This window comes from Ovis canadensis, chromosome 7 (genome assembly GCF_042477335.2).
Source record: "Ovis canadensis isolate MfBH-ARS-UI-01 breed Bighorn chromosome 7, ARS-UI_OviCan_v2, whole genome shotgun sequence".
In the NCBI taxonomy this organism is placed as follows: domain Eukaryota; kingdom Metazoa; phylum Chordata; class Mammalia; order Artiodactyla; family Bovidae; genus Ovis; species Ovis canadensis.
In genome coordinates this window covers 43,177,900-43,201,573 of record NC_091251.1, presented here as the reverse complement: position 1 = coordinate 43,201,573, position 23,674 = coordinate 43,177,900, and the positions used below count along the sequence as shown (strand labels likewise).

General features: G+C 38.6%; 1 protein-coding gene across 14 annotated transcripts in view; it reads left to right on the top strand.

The window, feature by feature from the left end:
• Nucleotides 1-23,674, top strand: part of MEIS2 (Meis homeobox 2) — a 225,994-nt gene that overhangs the window by 14,582 nt on the left and 187,738 nt on the right. For all 14 annotated transcript variants that reach the window (XM_069596007.1, XM_069596000.1, XM_069595999.1 and 11 more), the window contains exon 7: nucleotides 5,991-6,105. In XM_069596007.1, the coding sequence (XP_069452108.1) occupies nucleotides 5,991-6,105 (115 nt within the window). The remainder of the gene's footprint in view (nucleotides 1-5,990; nucleotides 6,106-23,674) is intronic.

Below are 23,674 nucleotides of genomic sequence, written 5' to 3'. Positions count from 1 at the left end.
AACTTGTCAAGAAACCAATTCTTGAAAAAAAAAGTTTCAACTTGAAAACTGTTATGGCATGATCACGCTTTTCCTAGTCTGGATTGTTTCTGAATAATAGGTGATGTACACATTATCTGCTTTACATAATTTTACATCAAGTCTAGATCGAGTGCAGACAAATGAAATATATCTTTCTATTTACATATGAAGATACTACGTATCTTTAGATCAAGTTTAGATAAATGAATTATATTTGTTTTTGAAATACATTCTCTGACCTAAGCTCTATTGGCCTGAAGGTACGTAGTTATATAGTTATTTCTATAATGTGCTTAAGAAATTGCATTGTATTTGTTTTTTGGATGAATTAAATATAGGGAAGAAAATAAAATTGTATCTACTAAAAATTAATGGCAGGTGCCTAAAAACTGACTGGCTCTGATAAGCTGAGTAATAAAAGAAAAATTATTTAAAATTTTATTTTGAAGGCTGTAATTTAAGAGAAGATATGCTGTTGTTTTCTTTCATATCTCTGAATATGTCAAATTTATTTATGTCTACACAGTTTTTAAAAATTGAGTCAAGTCAAAGGGGAGAATCCCCAGAACCTTGTTCCTGACAGAATTCAGGCAAGTGTCTGAAAAATCAGCAGGGAATGGGCAATGAGGAGAGAGCAGTCTAAGTGATTGGTCTATAGAATATAAAAGAGGAGACATTGGGATGTGAAAATAACATTAATAATATGAATGATTTATTTTATCAGATAATTTCTTATGTTCTGGTGTAAGATTAGACCTCACGGTATGTTATCCAAGTTCTTGGGGGACCTGTTTCAGGAAGGTCGCACCTCTGAGCCGTGTCCACCAACTCAAGGAGACCTGGCCAGGGGCCAGGGGCATGAGTTTTCTGTTGTTGTGTAGTTTCTGCTGGTTGATGGCTTTTCTGTTAATTTCCCATCGAGAATAATTATGTTAGTGAAATCATGTAGGTTGTGTGGTTAGAGTATGCTTTCAGAGTAACTGCAATGAGATAAAATTAAACAAAAGTGCACTTGACAACAACAGATATCCACAATCAGATGAAAAGTTTGATATTTTAAAAATTCATTTTCTCTTTTTTTTTCAGGCTTAACATTTTATGCAATATTCCATTTAAAAATTACGGGAGACATTTTATAACATGATAGTACACTAATAGTGTAAGAAATTTCTATCTTCTCTAAAAGTTGCTCCACCAGAGGAGGAATCATTTGCAAAGAGTGTTTGCCATTTCCATGAGAGTTGCTCACATATTAATTCTCAAAGCTTAATAGAGGGGGGAAGCAGGGAGATGAGGGAAAGACCCCGGTTCTATTTACATTTTTAAAGAGTGAGTCCACCTTCTAAAAGCACACACAGTTCTCCTGAGTTCTTATGTCAACTTTGGAATAACGAAATTGAAATTCCAACATTTTTTTCAAATTGCACAATTAACGTCTTGAACTTTTGTAGGTTTGACTACCTCATGATAGGAGTCTTCCTCTTATTTTTAAAAATGATTTTCGCACAATGTTAACTGTTAAGATGTGAAAACATCTTAAAGTCATAGGAAATCTGTAAGTTACATTAATTATGTGTACTGATGCGAGCATATCTTGACTTTGTCATTTGAACATCTCTAGTCAAATTAGTTTTGCATGCTCCATGTGCTGATTAAATATCTTTATAGATGTTTATTCTTACTTTCTACCTACAAACACATATTCTGAATTACTTTACAGTATTTTCCAAGTTCTTGTATTACTTTGGGCTTGGTGTTCTGTATTGTGTTTTAGTTTTGTGGGTTCTAGAAAATCAAATGCTTAAAGTATTTTTTTAATAATAGAAAGAAGAAGTGGAAGTGACCTTAGGGATTATTTTGTCTGACTTCTTAATTTTAAAGAGAGAAAGGAAACATGTTCCAGGGAAATGAAGTGCATCACCTGAGGTCATGTGGCACTTGGAGGTGGCACCCTCGAGTCTTAATTCCAATCTAGGATTCTTTCTCCTACACCACATCCATTGCATCACCTCTTCGTCTGGAGTCTAAGATGAGTTTCAGATGATCTGAGGTCGAACTTGTGTGTGGTGTGGCTTCTTTTTTTAACTCCTGGAAACCTAATACTTTTCACTTCCCCATTCAGTTTTGTATCTATTCAGAAACACTTACACATTTTACTTCATTGTCTTTTTCAACGGAAGAACCATGAGCTGGGTGGAATCATTTCAACAGGGAAATACCACCAGTTCGCTGGGAATTATTAAATAGTATCCTATCGGCAGGTCTCCCCCAGAAGTGCCACATTGGTGTAAAACATTATAATGTCCACCATCTCTACAGCCTCAACAAAAGAGGTGCATGGAGGATTTGCTTTTTCTGCCCAGAGATGCCTGTCCGCTCTATGCTCTTTCCTAGATTTAGCAAAATTCAATGATGGTGCTAAATCAATTTTTTTTTTAACTTTCAAGGGAGGAAACGCTGGCAGAATTGTGTTTTGTAGGGAGAGCTGTGTGTAAATGAGAAACAGAGGAGAGGTGCAGAGTGATCTCTTGTGGCCCCGCTACTACAAGCTCTCCCCATCTTGTCTCCTGCTTTTATATTAATTACAACTTGCATTATCAGCTGTGAGTCTGTAGCCCAGCAAATAGAAAATACTGCCCCTGGAGACCTAGCTTCTTGTATCTATTTTCCATCTCCTTCCATTGTGCTCCACTCAGTATTCACTGCTTTTCTCCTGCTAACACTGCTCTTTAATGCAATTACGTAAGAGCCAGTAGAGTACTGTATTTGACTCCTAATTATGAAAGCCCCTGAGAATAGAAACATGTCTTTTCCTTGCCCTCGAATGTCTTCATGATACCTGGGGCTGAAGAGCAGGACATACATTGTGGAATGCACCTACCTGACTCCTCACCCACACACATACACACAGAGAGCATTTCTCTTTATTTTTCTAAGTACGTCATGTGTTTTACATGCTTTCATATGCCACTTTGGTTTCAAGATTCACTAAACTTCTGCATATAATTTGGCAGAAAGCCAAGCAGTTATTCTTGAAGGATGTAAACTTGGAAACTATCTAGGGAGGGGAAAGAAGAAGAAAGGAGTTGTGATACAAACAAATACTTCAGTCTAAGAACAAACCAATCTTATGTGTAAAGGACTATATTGTAGCTATCCATGTTGCTCCCAGTGTTTTGTGATCAAGGAGGCAGCACTTTTTATTGACCAGATTATCAATATTTATATGTGTATTTGATCACATCACTGTGGTGTAGCTGAATACAGGCAACTTGGGGGTAACTCTTCAACTTTCAAACCTCAGAGGGATTCAGCTGTTTTTCCTACTTCCAAGTTACATGAATATCCTGGTACTAGTTTGTGTCAGTCTTGCAAAGTAGATCATAATACTTGAAACATACTATGGAGATAAGCACCTAGTGACCCTTGTAGGGCAGCCTCTTTGAGGATGTGAGGAAGGGAAGGGGGAACAAATAGGGGCATGGTGGGTTAGACAGTGAAAGTGAACTTGAGCAAACTTCAGCACTGAGCTGAAAATCCAAGACCCAGCTGATTTGGAGGGACTAGCTGCTCTAAAAGTATTATTTGCTTATGTGGCTCATCTCTCACCCCTTTAATTTAGAGACTGCCTCCTCCAAAACACCAGCGAAGGAAATCAACTGAGTTGTAAACTTGTGAGGCCTGACTTTAAAACTCAGTACAGGTTTGACTGATGAGGACAAGACAGTGCTTTCCATTGCAAGAAGTCCTTCTGAGTGACCCCTTGAAATCACTCTCATGTCCAAACAGAAAGATTCGCTGGAGCTTCATTTGAATGATTATAAAATAGCTGTTAGATGACATTTGCCTTAAAACATAGTTCAGGTGTTAGTGGTTAATTATTGTAATTTTCTTGAGGGGTAAGGAGCTTTTATAGCCACCAGCTTAATAAAAAGCATGCAGTGCATAAAATTCACATCACTTGCTGTTTTAGTGATGCAAAGTTTAACTGAAAAGTTTAGCTTAGGTGACTATTATTGCCGTTTCTAAAAGAAGGCTCTAGCCAGTGTTGTTGCAAGACTAACCTCATGCCATGCTATTGTTTTTTTCTTTCTTTTCTTTTTTCTTGTAATTCTTCTAGCTCTTTATCTGATTACTGTCCGGCAAACAGCTGACTCGAAGAGTCTGCAAAGCTTGAAGAGCCCCTGCATTCTGCTTGCTTTTAGCTAGAAACTATTGGAAGAGTTTCGAACTTAGATAAGAAAATCACAGGCATGACTTTGTCTTCATGCAGGCAGCAGAACCTTGGTTTTCGTTTTATTCTGTTCAACTTTGTTCCCAAATCTATCAATACTTTCAAAAGTGTATCTTTACTTTAGAGAGATATATACATGTGCAGTACTTACAGTCACAAAGTTTCTGCTTAAGGTTTTGCCTTTGAATCTGTGGCTTGCCTGACAGCAGTGCCAACAGCATTATTTGATAGAGATGTTATTAATCTCTAGAACTTTAGGACATTTCACCATCTATCAAAAATGCTAAATGTTAACTTACAGTGGTTTGAGACAGATCTATAGAGGCAAACAGATTTTTTTTTTTTTGTTGCTGCTCCAAGTGATAATAGTTCCTTATTTTTTCTCTCTTTGGTTTCTTGACTTTATTTTGGTGAAGTTTTGTGTTCTATTTGTACATCATAGGGTTGAGGTTGAGAAAATGATAGACTGACCTTTTTTTCTGGATAAAATATGTATGACGACAGCATAGCAAGATTGTCTTCAAGTGGTCGAGATGTTAGCATGTTGCCTATAGACATGTCAGTCTGTCTGAGTCCTTAATAACCAATTCTTGTAAGAAATAGTGTACTTTGAGGGACTGACGAGGCTTTTTATTTTGCTCTCAAAGTACTGCACCCCCGCCCCCGACAGATTTGCTTGCCAGTAGATCTGTGGGCTTAGTCGAAGTTATCGCATACAGGTGACAAGTGTACAACTCTGACCTTAAGGCTGGTCTGTTTCACATGCTGTTCCTACTCTCTGTTTCTGCCAGAGGAAATTCCATCTCTTGCCTGCCTTCATGTGGTGCTGATAAAGTCCTTCCTGTACATTAGAATTCCTGTTTTCCTTTAAGCGACAGCAGGGTATTGGGACTGATCAGGAAAGGGGAGGAGGAACAGGAGAAGAATACACTCAGCAAAGTAGCATGAACTATAACTCTCGGCTTACCTTACACGTCCTTTAAAATGAGCAGTTCTTTCAGGAAAAAGCACTGCTCTGTGACTTTAAACCTTCCATGCAGCTCTAAAGGAAGTCCTCTCCAATTTATTAGGTGGATCACAGTTCATAGCTGTTTCATTTTCTGATTGTCGTTTGTGCACATTAAACAGCAAGGAAGGTATTGATGCATTGATTAATATTATTGTCTTTGTTACTGATATAATCAGTTGACAATAATTTTGAGAGTTAATTCAGGCCTTTTTAGGGCAGTGCATTTGATGTGAAGGGCTGTCCCATACATTCTCCAATCTGAATTTTTAAGGGAGTTGTTGAGTTTTGTAGATGTGTTAATATTCTGAAGTGTTTGGTATCCAAGAGCATTGGGACCTATTTCTTGGAAGAGCGTGCCATAATTAATTAAAGAGCAAACTTTTAGATTTTTAAGGCTTTTTTTTTTCTAACTTTAAAAATTCACTTTATTGAAGTATAATTTGTATATAATAAAATGCATCCATTGTAAGGCATCTGTTTCAATTGGTTTTAACAAATATGTACACTGACATGACTATCACTTCATCATGATTCTAGTGCATCTTTTTTCCTTTTGGTACCTATTGCTGAAAAGACAACGTACTGTAACATGGCATCTGTATATACCTAGTTCTACAAATACTAATATGTACATGTTTTTTGCCTCTCTCTGCACCTTTCCCCTTGGTTCGTCATTTATGGCTGAAATGGTCACTGTGGAAAAATTCCTTGGCCTCCTGACATCAGAATCCTGCATCTTGGCGAGACCACGACGATGCAACTTCCACCCACTCAGCAGGCACCCCGGGGCCCTCCAGTGGGGGCCATGCGTCCCAGAGTGGAGACAACAGCAGTGAGCAAGGTAAAAAGTCAAGGATTTTCCTTGTGCAAAGTGGGCATGACTGAAATAACATCAGTATTTTATACTGGTACATCAGCCTCACTGTAAACAGGAGCGTGGCAGGTTAGGGAGTATAAATGGCTGCTATTTAGGGAGACAGTATTTCCTTCCCTTAACTTATATTCCTCACCAAAAACAAAACAAAACAAAAAAGAGTCGTCTAATCTTTAAGCAAGCATTACAATAACAATCGATTAGTTCTGCCAATTCTTTGACAAATTTGGTTATCTACTCTTTACTCCTGGGTGTAAGCAAATAGAATGACAGATCTTTGCTTCTATGATACAGTAGGTTGAGTTATACTGTAAATGGGATATTTTGTTTGTAAATCAACTATAAGGGTTTTCTATAATCAAGCAATGATGCCTGTAAAGCACACATGATGCAAAAATCTGTTCTTATTAGTTCCAAAGTGCCATGCAAATTTTATATGGAATTGTATTGGGAAGATGGATTTTGAAATTCTTAGATTTGTCCCCATTTCTATTCAGCTGCCATGGTGAGACTTTTGTCACAAATTGTAAAAATTCAAATAATTAGAAGGCAAGGGGGACGTCAACTACAGATGACAAGAAAGCCTAGAGTCATTTAGAATAAATTTTACCATTTAGGCTCACCTATTGCACAGAGAGCAATTATATATTGGTAGGGTTGACTCTTCTATGGCTAAAATTATTATTTAAAAGAAGATGCATTATTGAACGTGGGCCAGGAAAGTATATAGATTTTACTTTTTAATATTTTACATTAGATGGTGTCTGATCTCCTAGGTCTATTTCATCTCTATTATGACTGTGTTTATGGCCACAATATTTAAGCATTAGACAGTCTTCCAAGTGGAGGACAGTTTAACAGCTTGAGCTGTAGTCATATATGCCATTTAAAAAACGATGGTTGATGTAGGGTGAGTGCCTTTATATTTCCAAGTTCCTGGTCATAGATTTTGGATTCCTAGTATTCTGGAAGAGTTTAGAGAAGTGTCCCTTCTAGGATGTTGTTAAGTTGTGAATAGGTCCAACTTAAAATCTAGGTTTAAGCAAGCTGCAACTAACACAGAAATGAATACTGTCAGATGGTAAATTGTGGAAGAACTGGTGAACTGTATCTATTTAAGCTTTCTGTACTGTTTTTTATTAGATCACTTTGGTTGTATGTAAGAGAACTAAACTATAAAGAATTTTGAAGATGAAATGTATATAAATTCAGTGAATCTGTAATGCAGTGGCTTTAATTGTGTTTCTATGTCTTGGAGAAAGACTTCTCAGTGTGGTTAAATCTGAAAAGCTTTCTAAGACTCCTCTCCTCCCACTACCCCAAATCATGGTGCCACAAAGGGGGAAATGTATCTATTAATAAAAACAAAACACCTTAAACATGGTACAAGAGAAGGGGAAAGGAGAAGCAGACTTAATGGTCTAATGAGGCTATCTTCCAAAGACTTGTTGTGTGTGAGGCTCGCTTTGACCTTTCACTTTGCTCAGGAGCCCAGCGCTTCATTTTTCACATTCTTGCAATTACGTTAACGCTTCAAGCATTTCTGACTCCAAGTCAGCTAGCAACACCAGGCATAACTCAACACTGTGAGTTTTTCTCCTCTCTGTAGATTCATTAACAGGTCACCAAGGTCCCAACTGAAATTTAAAACTGACTGGTTCAGTTGGGTTGGTTGAGTTATGGCCAGCGAGATGGCAGGAGAGGGCCAGGGAGAAGGGGAGGAAGGGAAGGACGACCCTGGGGTTTGGAACGCTGAATAGTTGCGGCCACGGCCAAGGCATAGGGTTTTATCATTTTGGTTAATTTTGCTGGCTTGTTGTTTTTGCTTTTGTTTTTGTTGAGGAAGAGAAAAGCACTGAGACCGATATAGTTGGCTAAAAACCATACGCACAAACCTCTATGTTGTGGTTAGCCACACCCACTGATGCCATGTTGAAGGATTTGATCCCCATAGGATTTTGTTCCTTTAATCATATCTCCATGGGATTAAAGAATGGACATGGTAGCTTATGTGTTTGAGTACTAGGAAGTCAGTCATTTTACTGTATTAAAGTGTGAGGGACAAAAAACCGTTTTGATTCCTGGAAAATGGAGACTCTCTGGGCATGGAGAATTTGCTACCTGGCTGACTACATCAGTGGCTCCCAAACACAGGTTGAAAGATATTCTGTATTTTACCAAAGATTCTAAATTTCAAAGGTCAGACTTGAGTGTATTTTGTCATACTCGTGCCCATATTAGTCTTTTAAATATGTTTTCAAGATATTTTGTCCCACCAAATTGTCCAGAGTAGCTTTCTATGGGAAAGATTAATTATCTGCTTCAGGGCAAAGTCAACAGAGATATTGACTGAAATCACATATGCTTATCCCAGGTTAAATCTTAGGGTTGACGTTTAATGGAAAGCCTAAGAAGGAAATTTATGTTCTTCATATTAAATGTATTAAAATGTTTCATTGGGAACCAAGATTTTTAGTTTAGAAAAAAGTTTTCTTGCTTATTCAGAATTTATTAGCACAACAGGCATATGGAAAACTGTAAAATGATTCAGTTTCAAAACAAATTATGATAAACAGAAAAAAATAGGGATGAATTGTACTAAAGACAATGTTTTCATACACATTTTAAATTAAACTTTAATAGCCATATGCTATAAAACAATACATGCATTTATGTTGCTTTATGATTTGGGGAATATTTCCACTAAAATGATTCATATGAACCTTTTCTTTGGAACCTAAAAATATCTCATTATTTTATGACTTGATAGGGAAAGAGCTACAGTTACACAGGTGAAAGGTCATCTTTTCCTCCTCGGTGTTTGTACAGCAAACCAAAAGGAGGGGGGGAAATCAAATTTTTAAAATATTGTAAGAAACAAACTTGATAAAATGTGAAACCTGACTTTACTGTCTCTTTCACACAGCACATGCCTAGCAGTAAACTACATAAATATGAACCAGACTTTCATTCACTGTGATTTCTTTGGCTAAAAGCAGCCAAATGGAGTTTATCTTGTTAGTCACATGAGAATGAAGAAAAAAGTCTGTTTTATTTTTCAGGGATAGAATTAGGGTGCACACTGGGTCTCTGGGGAAGTAACTGGCCCTCTTTGTGTCTGGCTTCCCATCAGTAATAAAATGGGGCTTGATAATAAGGCATGGGGTCCCTAATTCTGTACCTGCTGAGTCAAAAGCTGCTTTGTATTTCATTGTGGGTTTTGCCCAGAGTAAAGACTAGGAAGCAGCCCCCTTGTTCCTGGAGCACTTTGAGAGCCTTAGATGAAAGGCACAATATATGTACAAAGTATTATTATTATTGATGGGTTTGTGTAACTCCCATTAACGCTGATGGGAGTTACGCATGTGAATTGGCAGGAGAATAGACCCCTCAGTGTTTAGAGCACATGAAATTTACATTTTTTCCAGTGCTGTAATTGAGATGTTGACAAATTGGAGAATATTGATGAGCCTTTGTTTTAAGTATTTCGTGCCAAGTTTGTTTTATTTTTTCCGGATTTGAACAATGGTATGGGTTCAGCAGCAGTGAATAAAAAGGGCAGAGTAAAGATAACTTTGTATTTCAATATTTTGATGTGCCAATATGAAATAAATTGTCTTAGGCAAATGGAATATGCTGTTTTAATCATTAGCTAGGCATGAAAGGAAAATTGATGTTGACATCTTTGCTGTAAAATCGTTGTAATGGGGCCTTCCTTACAATTCATTTTTGTAAAATTCATTTTGTACATTTTGCAGCAATTGAACAATCCCTGCACTGTGAATAGGCAGGATTCCCAGAAATACCGAGACAGTTGGCCCAGTAACTGCTGAGCTCACACTGCACACCACACGCACGTTAACCATACTGTTGCCAGACCCAGTTTAACCTAAATCCATTAGTATTTAAGCATCTATGCGTCTCTCATCTTTGAAGACACAGGGCTGTACAAACCAGCATAGTTCCCCTCAACTCTGCCACCTACAAAACCTCTCTTTTGATGTCTCTATCATCCAGGCAATGAGACTAAAATTCCATAACTAGATATTATGCAATTCTTTAGCAATCATGGTTTTGAAATCTAAAACTACCCACTGTAGATTTAACGTAAATGATTATAGGTAAGCAAAAGTCTAACACAGGCTTACACTGTTGAATTATTATATAATGCATGAAATAGTATTCTTCCCCACCAAGTATTCCAGTTACATAGTTAAAAGATGGGGGGAACCCTCAAACCCACTTATAGTGGGTCCTGAATATGTTCTACTGGGATTTCTTATTCAGTCTAGGAAAACTCTGTCAATGGAATGTTTTCATAGTGGCGGCAATCTCTTTAAAATAACCCTAAATACAATATGACAGATGCCATCTGGCATAATCTTTTGCTAGTTGCTTTTAACTTTTATTTTTCCTAGAGCTAAGTTCATCCAAAACTGGTCACTTACTGTTATGATAAATATGGTGACATTTCTTTTCCTTCCTGTCCTCCTAATTGTATCAGAAAATTCACTGAGAATGTAATTGAGAATTGAACATTGGCACAGAAGAAGCTATTGTATTATAGAATATTTATGTTGCATTTTCATACTTTTTTGGCTCCCCAGATAAAATCAAAAGGAATACTACCCTTAATCATCAGCAAACATCCAAATAATTTCTGTTGATTTTCTTAAGATGTTTTAGAATAGCAACCGCTAGAAATAAAATTAAACTCTTCTAATAAATAAATGCTCTAGGAGCATGTAATGGTGCCCATAAATGCTTAAAAGCTTTCTATAATTGCTGTTAATTTTGAGTAATTTCTTCCTATATGTATCAACTTACTTGAAAAGCCCGGAGTTGAGATTTCTAGATTTTTTTTTTTAACTTAGTCATGTAAAGGGATGTCTCCTGATGCCAGTTAGAGTTTAATTTAGAGTAGTAATTAAACTTGAATACTGCCTCATAAACAAAAGATAAACAATAAACCAGCCACGTTCCCTGCTGTTTCATAGCTTTCTTTCCCAGATGTTTTAGCCTGATAATTTTTACACAGTGAACTACCTAACATGGAATTTTGTGGACAGAGGTCGAAAAAGAGTTTTCTTTTTAGCTTTTCTTTTCTTCTTCTTCTTTTTTTTTTTTTTTTGGTTTGGTAATCTTTTTTCAGTTCAAAAATCAAAATGTAGGGGCTTTTCCACTACTTAGATTTTTAAAAATTCTGATTAAGTAAATTCTTAACGCAGACGTGATTTAAAGATAACTCTAGTTCTTTTCCTTAGATATGGTCTCTTTTTTTCCTTTAAAATGAATCTTGTTGTGAATGCCTTTACACTTAATAACGTAAAGAACAGATTTTTGCCTAAGTAAAATCTTGATAGTAAGTCAGAGAAAGAAAAGCTTGACAATAGAAAATGTTTCTTTTCCTCTTTTCTTCTACTTTCCAGCCCATGCATCTGCCCCCCTCCTCCCCCTTCCCGCCCATGACCAACGTTACTTTGAGCTTGTACTTTTCTTTGGCCTGCAAGCCTTCTCTGTCTGGGTTCTGGACCAGTCCATTGTCAGCCATGATCTTTCTAATTGTCAGGTACTAGTCGGCCATTCAATGCAGAAGCCATGTTATTTTCACTGGGTGGGGTAATTACTGAAAGCTGAGAATAGCTGCACTAAAGACGAGGGATACTTTCATGATCCCATTAGCATAAGAGTGGGTAAATTATTCATGCCAAGTGAGGATTCTATGGGGAAAAGTATAGTTAATGCACATAGTTTTTAAATGTATCCCTTTCTGCTCTGAGACTAAATTCTTGTTGGAATCAGTTCTCAGACATTTACGGGAAAGCTCTGGTGGCGTGTTAGATGCAGTTCATCTCTCTCTGTTTGCAGCGCTCTCAATAGAGACCATCTGGCAAAGATCCAAAAGGTGATTAAACAAAATGATCAGCTCTTGTTGCTGTGTTACATGTCCAATACTCCGGATTAAAAAACATGACCCACGACAGTCAAGCTCACGTCATGCCGCTCCCTCTCCCCCTCCCCTTCCCGTATAAGAATTCAGATGGTCCACAAATGTGTGTGCCATCTTTGTGTCCTTATGGCCCATAATCATGAACAGGTTGTGCAAATGGCTCTTTCTGGAGCACTGTCTGTTCCAGCAGCATAGAAGCGTTTCATATTAATTGGGTCAGTCTAATATTCATATTGACATGGGGAAAAATTACTAAAATTTATTCTTATAGCAGACAATGAATATGTGTGCTTTCTGCCATGAGGGAAGTGAAATCTGACAACTGGCTTGTGCAACTGATTAATTTTTCTCGAAAATGGAGGAAAATCAAAGCAGGGGAAACTGTCATTCTCTGAAAACAGTGCACAACGCTTTGTAAGTAAACAAAATGCATTGGGTGGGGGCTTTGGGGGAGCTTGTGGAAATGAGCTCTGGTTTTAACGCCATAATCAGGGATGAATTTACAGTGCCATTCAGAGGCGTCCTCCTCCCCATAAACAAGCTGATAATCACAAGGAAGCTGACTTCCAATTAGCTTTTCCTTCCCTCACAGGGATCAGGGTATTTATATGTCCTCCTTAAGCTTTAATATGTCACTCCTGAGTTGGTCCATCTCATGTCACATTCAAAAGTTTGGAAATAAAATGCTTTATTATGAGGAAATCCTGCAAGGTAATTTTTCAACCAATCATTTCACAATTGAGTTAAGGTAAAAATGCCAAGATTTGTGACTAAGGGACAGATGTATCTTATCTTTGGGGGTTTGCACCAAATGCCAAGTAGAAATATAAATTGAACAAACCAGACATTGTGAGGAAGTGATTGAAGAAATATTGAGATGAAATCTTGGAATGAACTATATATGTATATTTATAACAATGCTGTGAATTGCTTGCATGCCACATTTGCATAAGCCTGAACTCTGATTTTTATTAAGGGGCAGTTTCATGTAGGTTAGTTAAGGCATTCAAAACACAAGACCATTATTATGTCTGTTATTAGATTATGTAAGAGATTATGCCTGACCACTTAATATTGTGGAAATAGAGGATATTCTAGGATGAATTTGAGTGCAAATGTCCAGAAAACATAAAGAATAAATCAGAAAAAAAAAAATTCTTCAGAACCACTTTAAAACATCCTCAGTCCTGTCAGCTCCCATTTCTAAGGGAGGGTAAGGCAGTAAGTTAGAAATACAGCCAGGCACAGTACTCAGGGAGGGGAAGTGAGGGTCCCCTGGAGTCAGTGCAGTGTGGCAGATGAAAGGGACTTGCATAGCCTTGGGGGTCTTAAGGCTATTATAGGGCAACTCATGCTCTGTTATCATGCTGATTTTTCAATTGATTTTTGGCTGAACAGTACTTGTTGAAGCCCTCCAGAGCATCAGACACAGCCTTATGGTGCTATATGTTGTAATACACGTGTTCTGTTTTTCCCTTCATTGTCTTGCTTTTACTTCGGAAGAATAGTCTATAACGACGCCATGTTATTTTTCTCTCCTTTCTCTGTTCTTCTTATTTCTACCCTCAGAAAGTTCTTGAAATTCTTATTGTTTTAAATCTGGGGTGGGGTAGGGTAGTAGGAGAATAGCTTTTTATTTCATCTTCCTATGTAGACATTTGTTTTTAATTTGGCCTTTGAAAATATTTTGATGTCACAGCAGACAATAATATAAACCATTTTTATCTACCAACCTTATCCCTTAGTAGTCTTGAGCTATTCACCTCCTTTCTAATGACCAGCAAGTAAACAATTATGGGATTTCACTAAAATTTAATTCCTCATTAAAATGAAAGTTGACCATTTTAATGTCCCTTCTACTGTAGCAATAAGGTCCCTTAGCCAGATAGGAAGTCAGATCTTGAAAAGGGAAATACTGGAGAGAGACCTAAGGGAAGTGTGTCCCTCTTTCTTCTGTCTAGGGAATTCTGATTCTAATGTCATCTCCTCCAGGAAGCCTTCCTGATTTGCCTGGGGCATAAGCCAGTGTTCTCTTCTCTGCACCCCAGTGGCACCTTCTACCACTATTATAGCATCATTCACATTTTGTGTTATAATTATTTGGTTCCTGGTCTGTCACCTTGCTTTTCCAAGGCAGAAATTATTACTTATTCAGCTATCTAGCAATAGAATGTTCTGCTCTGAATCAATAAGCAAAATCCACAGATTTCAGTTTTTGTAAGGTAGAAACAATTTAATCAAAACTTTGTACTCATCAGCTGGATATTTAACATACTGATACGTTTGAAAAAATCATCTTATATCCTTGAGATAATAAACCTATTTTATTCTACTAAAATTTTATTGTATGCAACACTATCTTAAATAAGTCAATGGACTATTATAGGTAGTTTCTTAAATTTTAGATTCTTATTTTAAATGGTATTTTAAGATGATACTTAAAATAGGATTTGTCTTATTTGTTATTTAATGATATCTTAAATTATATACATATGGTCAGAATTTGGATTTGGGATTTCTTTTCACTATATTATCTATACAAAAGTAAGGGGGTGGATATAAGTCTTATAATGTAATATAGTAAGGGAAACTTTAATGTGGCAAATAGTTTCCCCTGATGAACTCAGGATCCATTTTGCTTGCACTTCTTGTTTAGGATGAGGTTGACCTTGAGGGAAGTTGGGGGTCTTCACAAACAGGTAAAGAAACTGGAAGTAACTCTTGAATTTTTAGGCTGTACATGCTTCTGCTGATTTCCTACAGATTCATTCCAGTTTTCTTGTAGTTTGCTTTTGAGCAGGTTTAATTTAATTTAGGCAATGTAAGCAAACCCCGTATTGAGCCCTGTTTTCATCTGCTTGAGGTTCTGTCCAAAGTCTTGGACTGTGAGTCAAGATGCCTGTGCTCTGGGGTTAGGGTTGCACTGAAAAGGACACAGACTCAGGAGGCAGAGAGACATGGGTTCAAATCCCAGTTTTACTCCATGTTGCTAGATTCAGTTTCTCCATCTGCAAAGTGGGGGGAGCTGCTTGCCATCAAGGTTGTCCTGGAGATGGTATCATGTGAGATCTGTGTGTTAAACACATAGTATTGCCTGGAACCAGTAACTATTAGTTCCTTTATTCCCCTGTTCTGCTGTCCTTGACTGACTCTAATTAGCTCTGTGGCCTTCGATGACTCCATTAATCTCTTCAGACTTTTGCTCACCTATAAAATAGGACAGAATTAGATGATCTTTTACATTCAAGCGCCAGGAATCTAATGTTTACATTCATGAGTCTTCTCTTTTATTTTGTGGATTTTAACATAGAGAAAGACTGCAAGTTTTTTAGTTTTTGCTTTTTTTGTTTTGTTTTGTTTTAAATCAGAGGTGTAACAGAAACATTTTTATTTCCTTCATTTTACAGGATTATTATATAGTGAGATCATGTTTTTTGTTCTTTGCTTTTATTTACGAGGAGAGACTATCTTTCCTGCTTTGGCAAGAGAATAACCAGGCCTTAGAGCTGATATTCTGAGGAAGGCAGATTGTCACAGTCTGGGTATAGGACGTTGAAGGTGGTTCGTGACTATCAGAAGTGTGAGATATATTTTGTAAATACAGAGTAACTTTCATTATCCATTATCTAATCAATTAGAATCTCTGTTGGAAGTTCTGTACATCACAAGTAGAATAATAAAGGATAATCATTACAGAGGCTGAGACCTATCCTTTCCTGAGATGAATTATAGAAGTCTCTGGTGGCTCAGACAGTAAAGCGTCTATCTGCAATGCAGGAGACCCGGGTTCGATCCCTGGGTCGGGAAGATCCCCTGGAGAAGGAAATGGCAGCCCACTCCAGTATTCTTGCCTGGAAAATCCCATGGACGGAGGAGCCTGGTAGGCTACTGTCCATGGGGTCGCACAGAGTCGGACATGACTGAGTGACTTCACTTCAAAGAATTTTCAGACTTATACAGTTAAGAATATTTTACTGTATCTAATTATTTTTAGACTCATAATTTACACCAGATGAAGCTGTTACCCTTTAGTCAGTAGAATTTGTGCTTAATCAAAATGCTTATTCCTTAACTCTTGCTGCCAGCTAGGGATGTCACTGCGGCCTCAAAACTAAGTATTCTTTTTAAAAAAAAAAAAAATTTGGAGATTTACAAAAGCAGACTAGGAGTGTAAAATTTCATATTTCTTCTTTGAGCTAACATTTGTAACAAATGCCACCTGCTGAAATAAAACCTCCAAAATTTCCATGTACTAAATGTGAATGATGGAGAAAAGTTGATAACTGATGGATTATTGAAAGCTTATGGAATCTATCTCTTGAGTGTCCTTCAGTGACACACACCAGAGCTGATATGTACATAAACTTTTCTGGAGGCAGGAAGCTCTCGATCTCTTAAGACCTCTTCTGAGCCTGTGTTGCTTAAATTCAGTACACACAGATATTCATTGAACAAGGCACTCTGGAAATAAAAATATAAAAATTACAAGGGTCCCTGCCTTCAATAACTTACCATCTTTTGTGAGGTAAGGGCACCATGGAGAGTATGCTGGTAACTCCTATGTGAGACAGATATTCAGTGCTAGGGAGTGTATGGAGGAAGGCTTGTTGACCCAGAGAGAGTGGAGTGTACAAAGGATGGAGTTTTGGAAGCAGATGGCTCTGAACACTCATCCTTGCCCTGCTGCTTCTAAGCAATGATCTTTCTGAATGTTAGTTTCTTCACCTGTGAAATGGGAACAATAACCGTCTATCGGGCTTCCCTAATAACTCCAGTGGTAAAGAATCCAGCTGCAATGCAGGAGGCCCGCCAGCAAAGCAGGAGGCCTTGGGTTTGATCCCTGGGTTGGGACAGTCCCTGGAGGAGGGCATGGCAACCCACTCCAGTATTCTTGCCTGGAGAATCCCCATGGACAGAGGAGCCTGGCAGGATGCAGTCCATGGGATTGCAAAGAGTTGAACATGACTAAGTGGCTAAGTACAGCACAACACAGCACAACCATCTCATAGGGTAATTGCTAAGATTAAATAAACGTTAGTTGTTTTTTTTAAGTCTCACTTGGTAACTAACGTGCAACTGCCCAAATATTCTCTTCATTCAACATTTATTGACCATGTAATTGATGGGAATCACTATCCTAGATGCTAGAGATACATGACTCCTAAGATGTGATATCATTCCTCTTCATACTCTTTCTTAAGTAACTCAGAAATGTAAACAGATAAATGCGCATGCTTCTAATATCACGTGCAACATTCAGGTTGTAAGGTATTTCAGATGAGGGAGTAGATGAGGGAGTGAAATATCTGAAATATCTGTGGAAGGCACCACAAAATTGGGGAGGCTTTAAAAGGCTTTAATGGCCTTCAGTGGGTGTTTACAGGTCAACAAGGTAGGGGATATTTGGGGAGCAGATGGAGGAGCCGGTGCAGAGGCCCAGAAGTGTGAAACAGCATGGTATGTTCAGGGCAACAACCAGGTTGATAACTGCCGTTTGTGAGAGAGGCTGCTTGGGAAGAGGGTGGCTGGTGAGGCAAGTAGGGGCTGTCTGTGAAGATCCTTGTTTACCAGGCTAAGAAGCTTATACTTAATCCTGTAGAGCACTGTTTACCAAATTTTCCTGGAGATAAGTAGCTCCTAAGGGGCTTGTCCATACAGATTCCCAGGCAGACCACAGCCACACAGAGTCCGCATCTCCATGGGAGGTCCCGGGCCTCTGAATTTTCAATCCAGGCCCCAGGGATGTGGACTGACCATTAAAGAAAATTAAGCAAAAGGAGTTTATGATGAGATTTTGTATTTTGGAAAAAGCTCTTTTGAGACTGTAGAGAATACATTTGACGGAGGCAAGAGTAAGTACAGTAAGAACTCTACATGTGAATGAGTTCTGTTCCAAGAGCGTGTTTGTAAGTCCAGCAAACTTAGCCTAGGTACCCGACTAACACAATCGACTATATAGTGCTATACTGTAATAGGTTTATAGTTCTTTTCATACAAATAATACATTTAAAAAAAAACGAAATAAAGATAATGTACTACTGTGCTTTGTACAGTGTGTGTGTGTGTGGGGGGGTGCTTAGTTGTATCTGACTCTTATGACCCCATGGACTGTACCCCACCAGGCTCCTCTGTCCATGGGATTTGCCAGGTAAGAATACTGGAGTGCATTGCCATTTCCTGCTCCAGGGGATCTTCCTGACCCGCGGATGTTGAACCTCCTGCATTGGCAGGCAGATGCCTTACCACTGTGCCACCTTGGAAGCCCTACTCTGTGCAGTACTGTAAAGCACGTGGAAGCTCAGCCGCTTGTAGAGAATGCAGGCACGTGACAGTGTACATCAGACGCGTGAGCTCACTTATGTGATTGGACGTGTGCATGCACGTTTGCATCTGTGAAAGTTTGCAACATGAAGGCTTCTAGGTGGGGGACTTCTAGGGACTGGTGAGGGCTACATGAAGACGGTGGCAGTGGAGGTGTGCGGGAGAGGACTGATAGGTTACATGCAGGAAGAAGGGAAGAGGACAGAGTCCAGTATCACATGCAGGCCATTCTCTTGGTGGAGGTACCATAGTGTAGATAGTTTTCTTTTTTCCTGCCATGAGCTTTGAAGTATGGATGTCTATCCATCAGAGGAGAAAATGAGGAATAATATTACGCTTACACATGCAAGGCTGTTGAAGTAGAAATGCATGATGCATGTTGGATGGATAATGATTTTTTTTTCCAGGTCATAAGGTACTTAGGGGCAGGGTAGCCCAGTTGAGGAGGTAGCCTTTGACGTTTTTCTGCTTGCCTTGATATTTTCAGATCTGTCATTTGTCATGGGTAATCCTCCACTTTATATTTGTAAAATGGGTGTAATAGATATCTAATTTAATAGATTTAGGAAAAGAAGAATGATGTGATTTATCTAAAATGACAGTAATTTTATGTTTGGTTCATAGTAAACAAAACATTACATATATATTTTTTTGCTTAAATGTTGCTTTAAAAAAAGTTAACAACTGACCCTGTACAGCTGTTATCAGGATGAGGAACCTAAAAATGCAACCCTGCATTCATCCTTGGGAAAACAGAGTTATGGGTTGTATAGCTGGAGATACCTGCTTGAGCCCAGCCTTGAGCCCTGCCACGTTTTAAATACAAGATGCCACTAGCCTCAGACTCATCTAGTGGAAAGTGATTCCTCTCCTCTGAAGTCCCATTGCACATTTTTCTGATTCTCTCTTCTGACAATTGGGTTGTTCCTGTGTTATAGTAATTGGTTACATGTCTTATTTATTATCCTATTTGACTGTAAGATTCTTGAGGACACTTTACATGTCTGCAGCATCTTCCTTCTCAGCCCCTCATTGGGCTATGATAACATAGAAGACCTTCGATAATAATTATTATTTTTTTAAAAAAGAGGATTGGGTCCATATTGTGAAGGACGTTGAATAGCCAGCTGAGGAGTTTGTGCTTGATTTGGTAGGTAATGGGGACCTATTGAAGATTTTTGAATGGGGGTAGTGACATAATCGCTTTCCTTTTGAATGTCAATGACAAATTCTCCACTGTGTCTTCCATGGTCAAAATAGCAGGCCCATACGCTTGCCTGAAATACTGTCTGTTTGAAAGAATGGATATTCTTTTGAATGAAGAAGCAAATTTCAAATCACTTAAAAAAAAAAAAGCTTGACATTCTCTCTAAAGTAATTTAAACACGTAAATTATTGAGATTCACAAAGGTCCCAAGTATGTAACTTCATTCTAGGAACATTTATGAGGACACATTTTGGTAAAATTTTATAGTATTATAATTATTAACAACTAGATATGACTCAACAGGACTGAGTAAATATATCTTCTGCAGTATTTGGAAAACTATGATTCCACAGATATTTAAATAGACATCACTTAAGAAAAAAAATAAAAGGACTTTGTGGTTAAATAGATTGCAAGCTGGAGCAGTGCAGGGTTTCCTGTAGTATAGGAATGTGCAGATCCTCTAATTTGCTAATGTGCATTTTAAGTCTGTAAGGAGGCTTCTTAGACTCACTTAACCATTGAAATCCTTTTTTGCGTTATCTCTGGGGACCAATCTTCCTCAGAACACACTGTGGAAAACACTGTCCTCGACTGCTTCTTTCATTGAAGTACTCTCAGATAGGGTTTAATATCCTAGGGAGTCTTCTTGCATCTTGTATTTAAAAGGTAGGTCAGCATGGGCTCAGGATCAATTTTCACTAGTGTAAAAAGCAATTTCCTCTAAGGTCTGAAGTCTTGTGACTTCAGCTGTACTTGTACAGAATGTGCCGCTAACTTAGCTATCCTTGTAGTTACCCTCGATTGTATTAATCAAACAATGTCTCCTATATATCTGTTGAGTGTTTGATTTAATTCTAGTACATTTGATTACACCCTCAAAAATGTATAAATGAGGATCCCAGCAGAATATTGCTAGGAGAAGTTTGATGCATTGCATACTAGGTACTTTTCTTCCTCAAAAGTAAACCCTTTTCGTTTCTTAAAGTGGCTGCTGAGTTGGAGGCTAAATGGTAAATCCATGGAGGCAGGAACGAGGGTGGAGGAGGGAAAACCATCTTCCCTCATTTGGGAGTAGATGGCGTGGGCCCTGTTTGCTCCCAGGAATGAGCGGTGGACTGGGTATACTGTCTGCCCAGTGGAAATTTTCTGGGACACAGAGCTGCAAAACCCCAATCTGCCTATGTGTCTAGCTGTTCTGGGATCTCTAGTTTAGTAGAATGTTAGAACTGGTTGCACCAGGCAAGTGTTGCCTCTATTGGCAAAAAAATTTTCCCTTATTCCCTTACTGTTAGAGAATGCCAGGAGGCAGGCATCATGCGCCAGGGCATTCAGGAGGGCCAGAATTGCAATCCCCCTCTTAATCATGAAGAGGCTTCCCTGGTGGCTTGCAATGCAGAAGGCCCGGGTTTGATCCCTGGGTCAGGAAGATCCCCTGGAGAAGGGAATGGCAACCCACTCCAGTATTCTTGCCTGGAGAATCCCATGTACAGAGGAGCCTAGCAGGCTACGGTCCATGGGGCAGCAAAGAGTTGAACATGACTGAGTGACTAAGCACTTGGTTACTAAGTGAGGGGAAGACCTCTTTGTTCATACACTCTACTCCTGAGCATTATGGTGGAATTACCCACAAAAGTGTGTCACCCCCTTTTATCTGCAGGAGGGAGAATTAGGCAGAGCACACTTACCTCTCCAGCTTCGAAATGAGCAAGAACAGGTTAGTGGTACAACTTAGACTGTCTTGGCAGTATGCTGAGAAACAGCCTGATTTTGTCTTGTCAGAAAGTTTTTCTGCAAGCTTTTGAATTCTTTATAACAATTAGCTCAGAAAATTGCAACATTTTTAAAGGAAGTCTTCCTTATTTTATAAATAGGAACATGCTTGTATTTGGAGAGCCATTGGTTTTTAATATCATTAATCAACTTTTAAACCCCAAAGTAGAAACATGGGGTTTACTGTTCTTTATCCATCCAGATTTTGGTGCTTCTACACATTTTAGCATCATTATCAGTCACTTAATGGATGAAACTTTTCACCATGTTTCTTATTCTAAGTGGAATCTTAGTTGCTCATTTTCTGCCGGTAGAAAGCATGAGTTGCTTTCAACTGGCAAAGAAGAAAACAAAAATTAGACCCTAGCTGAAATAAAATTGCACCAAAAAGTAATGTGTCAGAGTTTTGAAAAATTAGAGGGAAAAAATGGTGCTCTTACACTTTGCTATGTTGTTTCACATGTTCGGCATTTAAGGCAGAAACATCAGGGAAGCTTCCCTATGAATGTTGTCAGGGACCTTGAAATGTGGCTGCTTTGTGAGAGTGAAAGAGAGCCCTGAGTTCATGAATGTCTTCTGGTCTCATACAACATCACTTCAGAGATAGTCATCTCTGAAGCTGTGACATTTTAACTTTTTCATCTACACAGATGTACCTTTTTTTTTTTTTTCCAAACTTACTGAAGCATGCTAGCCTCTTTTTAGGCATGCTATCTGATAACATTTGCTGAGTTTTTATGGTACCCTGGACAGCAGGAGGTAAGGAAAACAAAGCTGAGAAATCAATCTTGATTACAGAGGCTCCCTCACCTACCACTTGCTCCATAGACCAGATCTCTGTGTCGCCCTCTGTATACCTAGCAAACTGCTCTGTAGAGAGTTTGTGATAAATAGATACTGGTCAAATAAATTGTTGTCTCAACTTGATAGTTGATTAATAGCTAATAGCTTGTAGCAACTTAGTAGATGGTGTTAGCATTGACTTAGGAATTAATTCCTTCTTCAAGAACTCAGCTGTCAATGTAGGAGACGTATGTGTTTGATCCCTGGGTTGGGAAGATCCTCTGGAGAAGGGCGTGACAACCCACCCCAGTCTTCTTGCCTGGAGTATCCCATGGACAGAGGAGTTTGGCGGGCTACAGTCCGTGGGGTCACACAGAGTCAGACATGACTGAAGCGGCTTAGCACGCAGAAATGTCAGCACACCTAAAGTTGAGTTTTTCAGAATGTCAGTCATCAAATCTGTGATAGGGTTATTAGGTGGAATTGAGTACGGTGTGAGGTACATAAAAGCAAGGACAAGATCATGGCTAGAGATTTCACCAACTCCTACAAATTTAAGGGGAGTGCTTCTATGCTCTATGGAGAAATTCGAAAGTGTGTAGTTCTTAAGAGTATGGAGTGAGTCTAAGTGCGATCTTAAGTGACTCATTTTAAAGTCTAAATTTCCTCAGACAGAGAATGAAGGTTACCACAGCTATATAGAGATGCTGTGAGAATTAAACTAGATAATGTATGTGGGGCTCTAAATGGTGGACCAGGCATATGTGATACAACATTCCCATAATAAGATACATATGCTTACTGACTCTTTATTAGTTTTGAATTCACAACGTGAGCTTAAAGCTCCTAACACTTTCTGGGGATTCTTATTTCAGGATACGGTATAGTATGATTTCTAAAAATGTGAGACTAGTAGCTCGAGAATAATTGCTTCTCTATTTTCCCCTGGTCCTTGTCCTTGCAGATGTACAGAAGACAGGGTTTGGAGGCTCAGAAAAGGGGGAAAAATCTGGGAGAAGTGTGTGAGCAGAATTCTCAGTTTCTGTGTCCTAGGCTTCGGTGTATGTCATGCTGTCCCACTCTCTCTCTCTTTTGTACTTTTTAATGTTTATTATCTACCTGAAGGCTAGAATGGAGTGAACTCGCCCACCAGAATCTGAATATGGATCTTTCAATTAACCCATGGACAGGAAAGTATGGGGCGGGTTTGGGAGGCCCCGAGATTATGGCTCAGACTCAGAATAGGAGAACCTGGGCAGGGCTCCATCTCGGCTACCTGTAATCTAGGTTCACATCCTGTAAGGGAGTTTGGTGGAGTTCGTGAGGTGATAATGTATGCCTGGCGTGTACTCACCGTCCATTAAATGACAGTTGTTACTAATATTATCATCATCTCTTTAAACTTTCATGGACTTGCCTTACATCTCTGTGTGTTAGGCATGGATATTAGGGGATTCCAGGTTTTTTTCCAACTCTAACATGCTATATCTATCAGTTTTTAA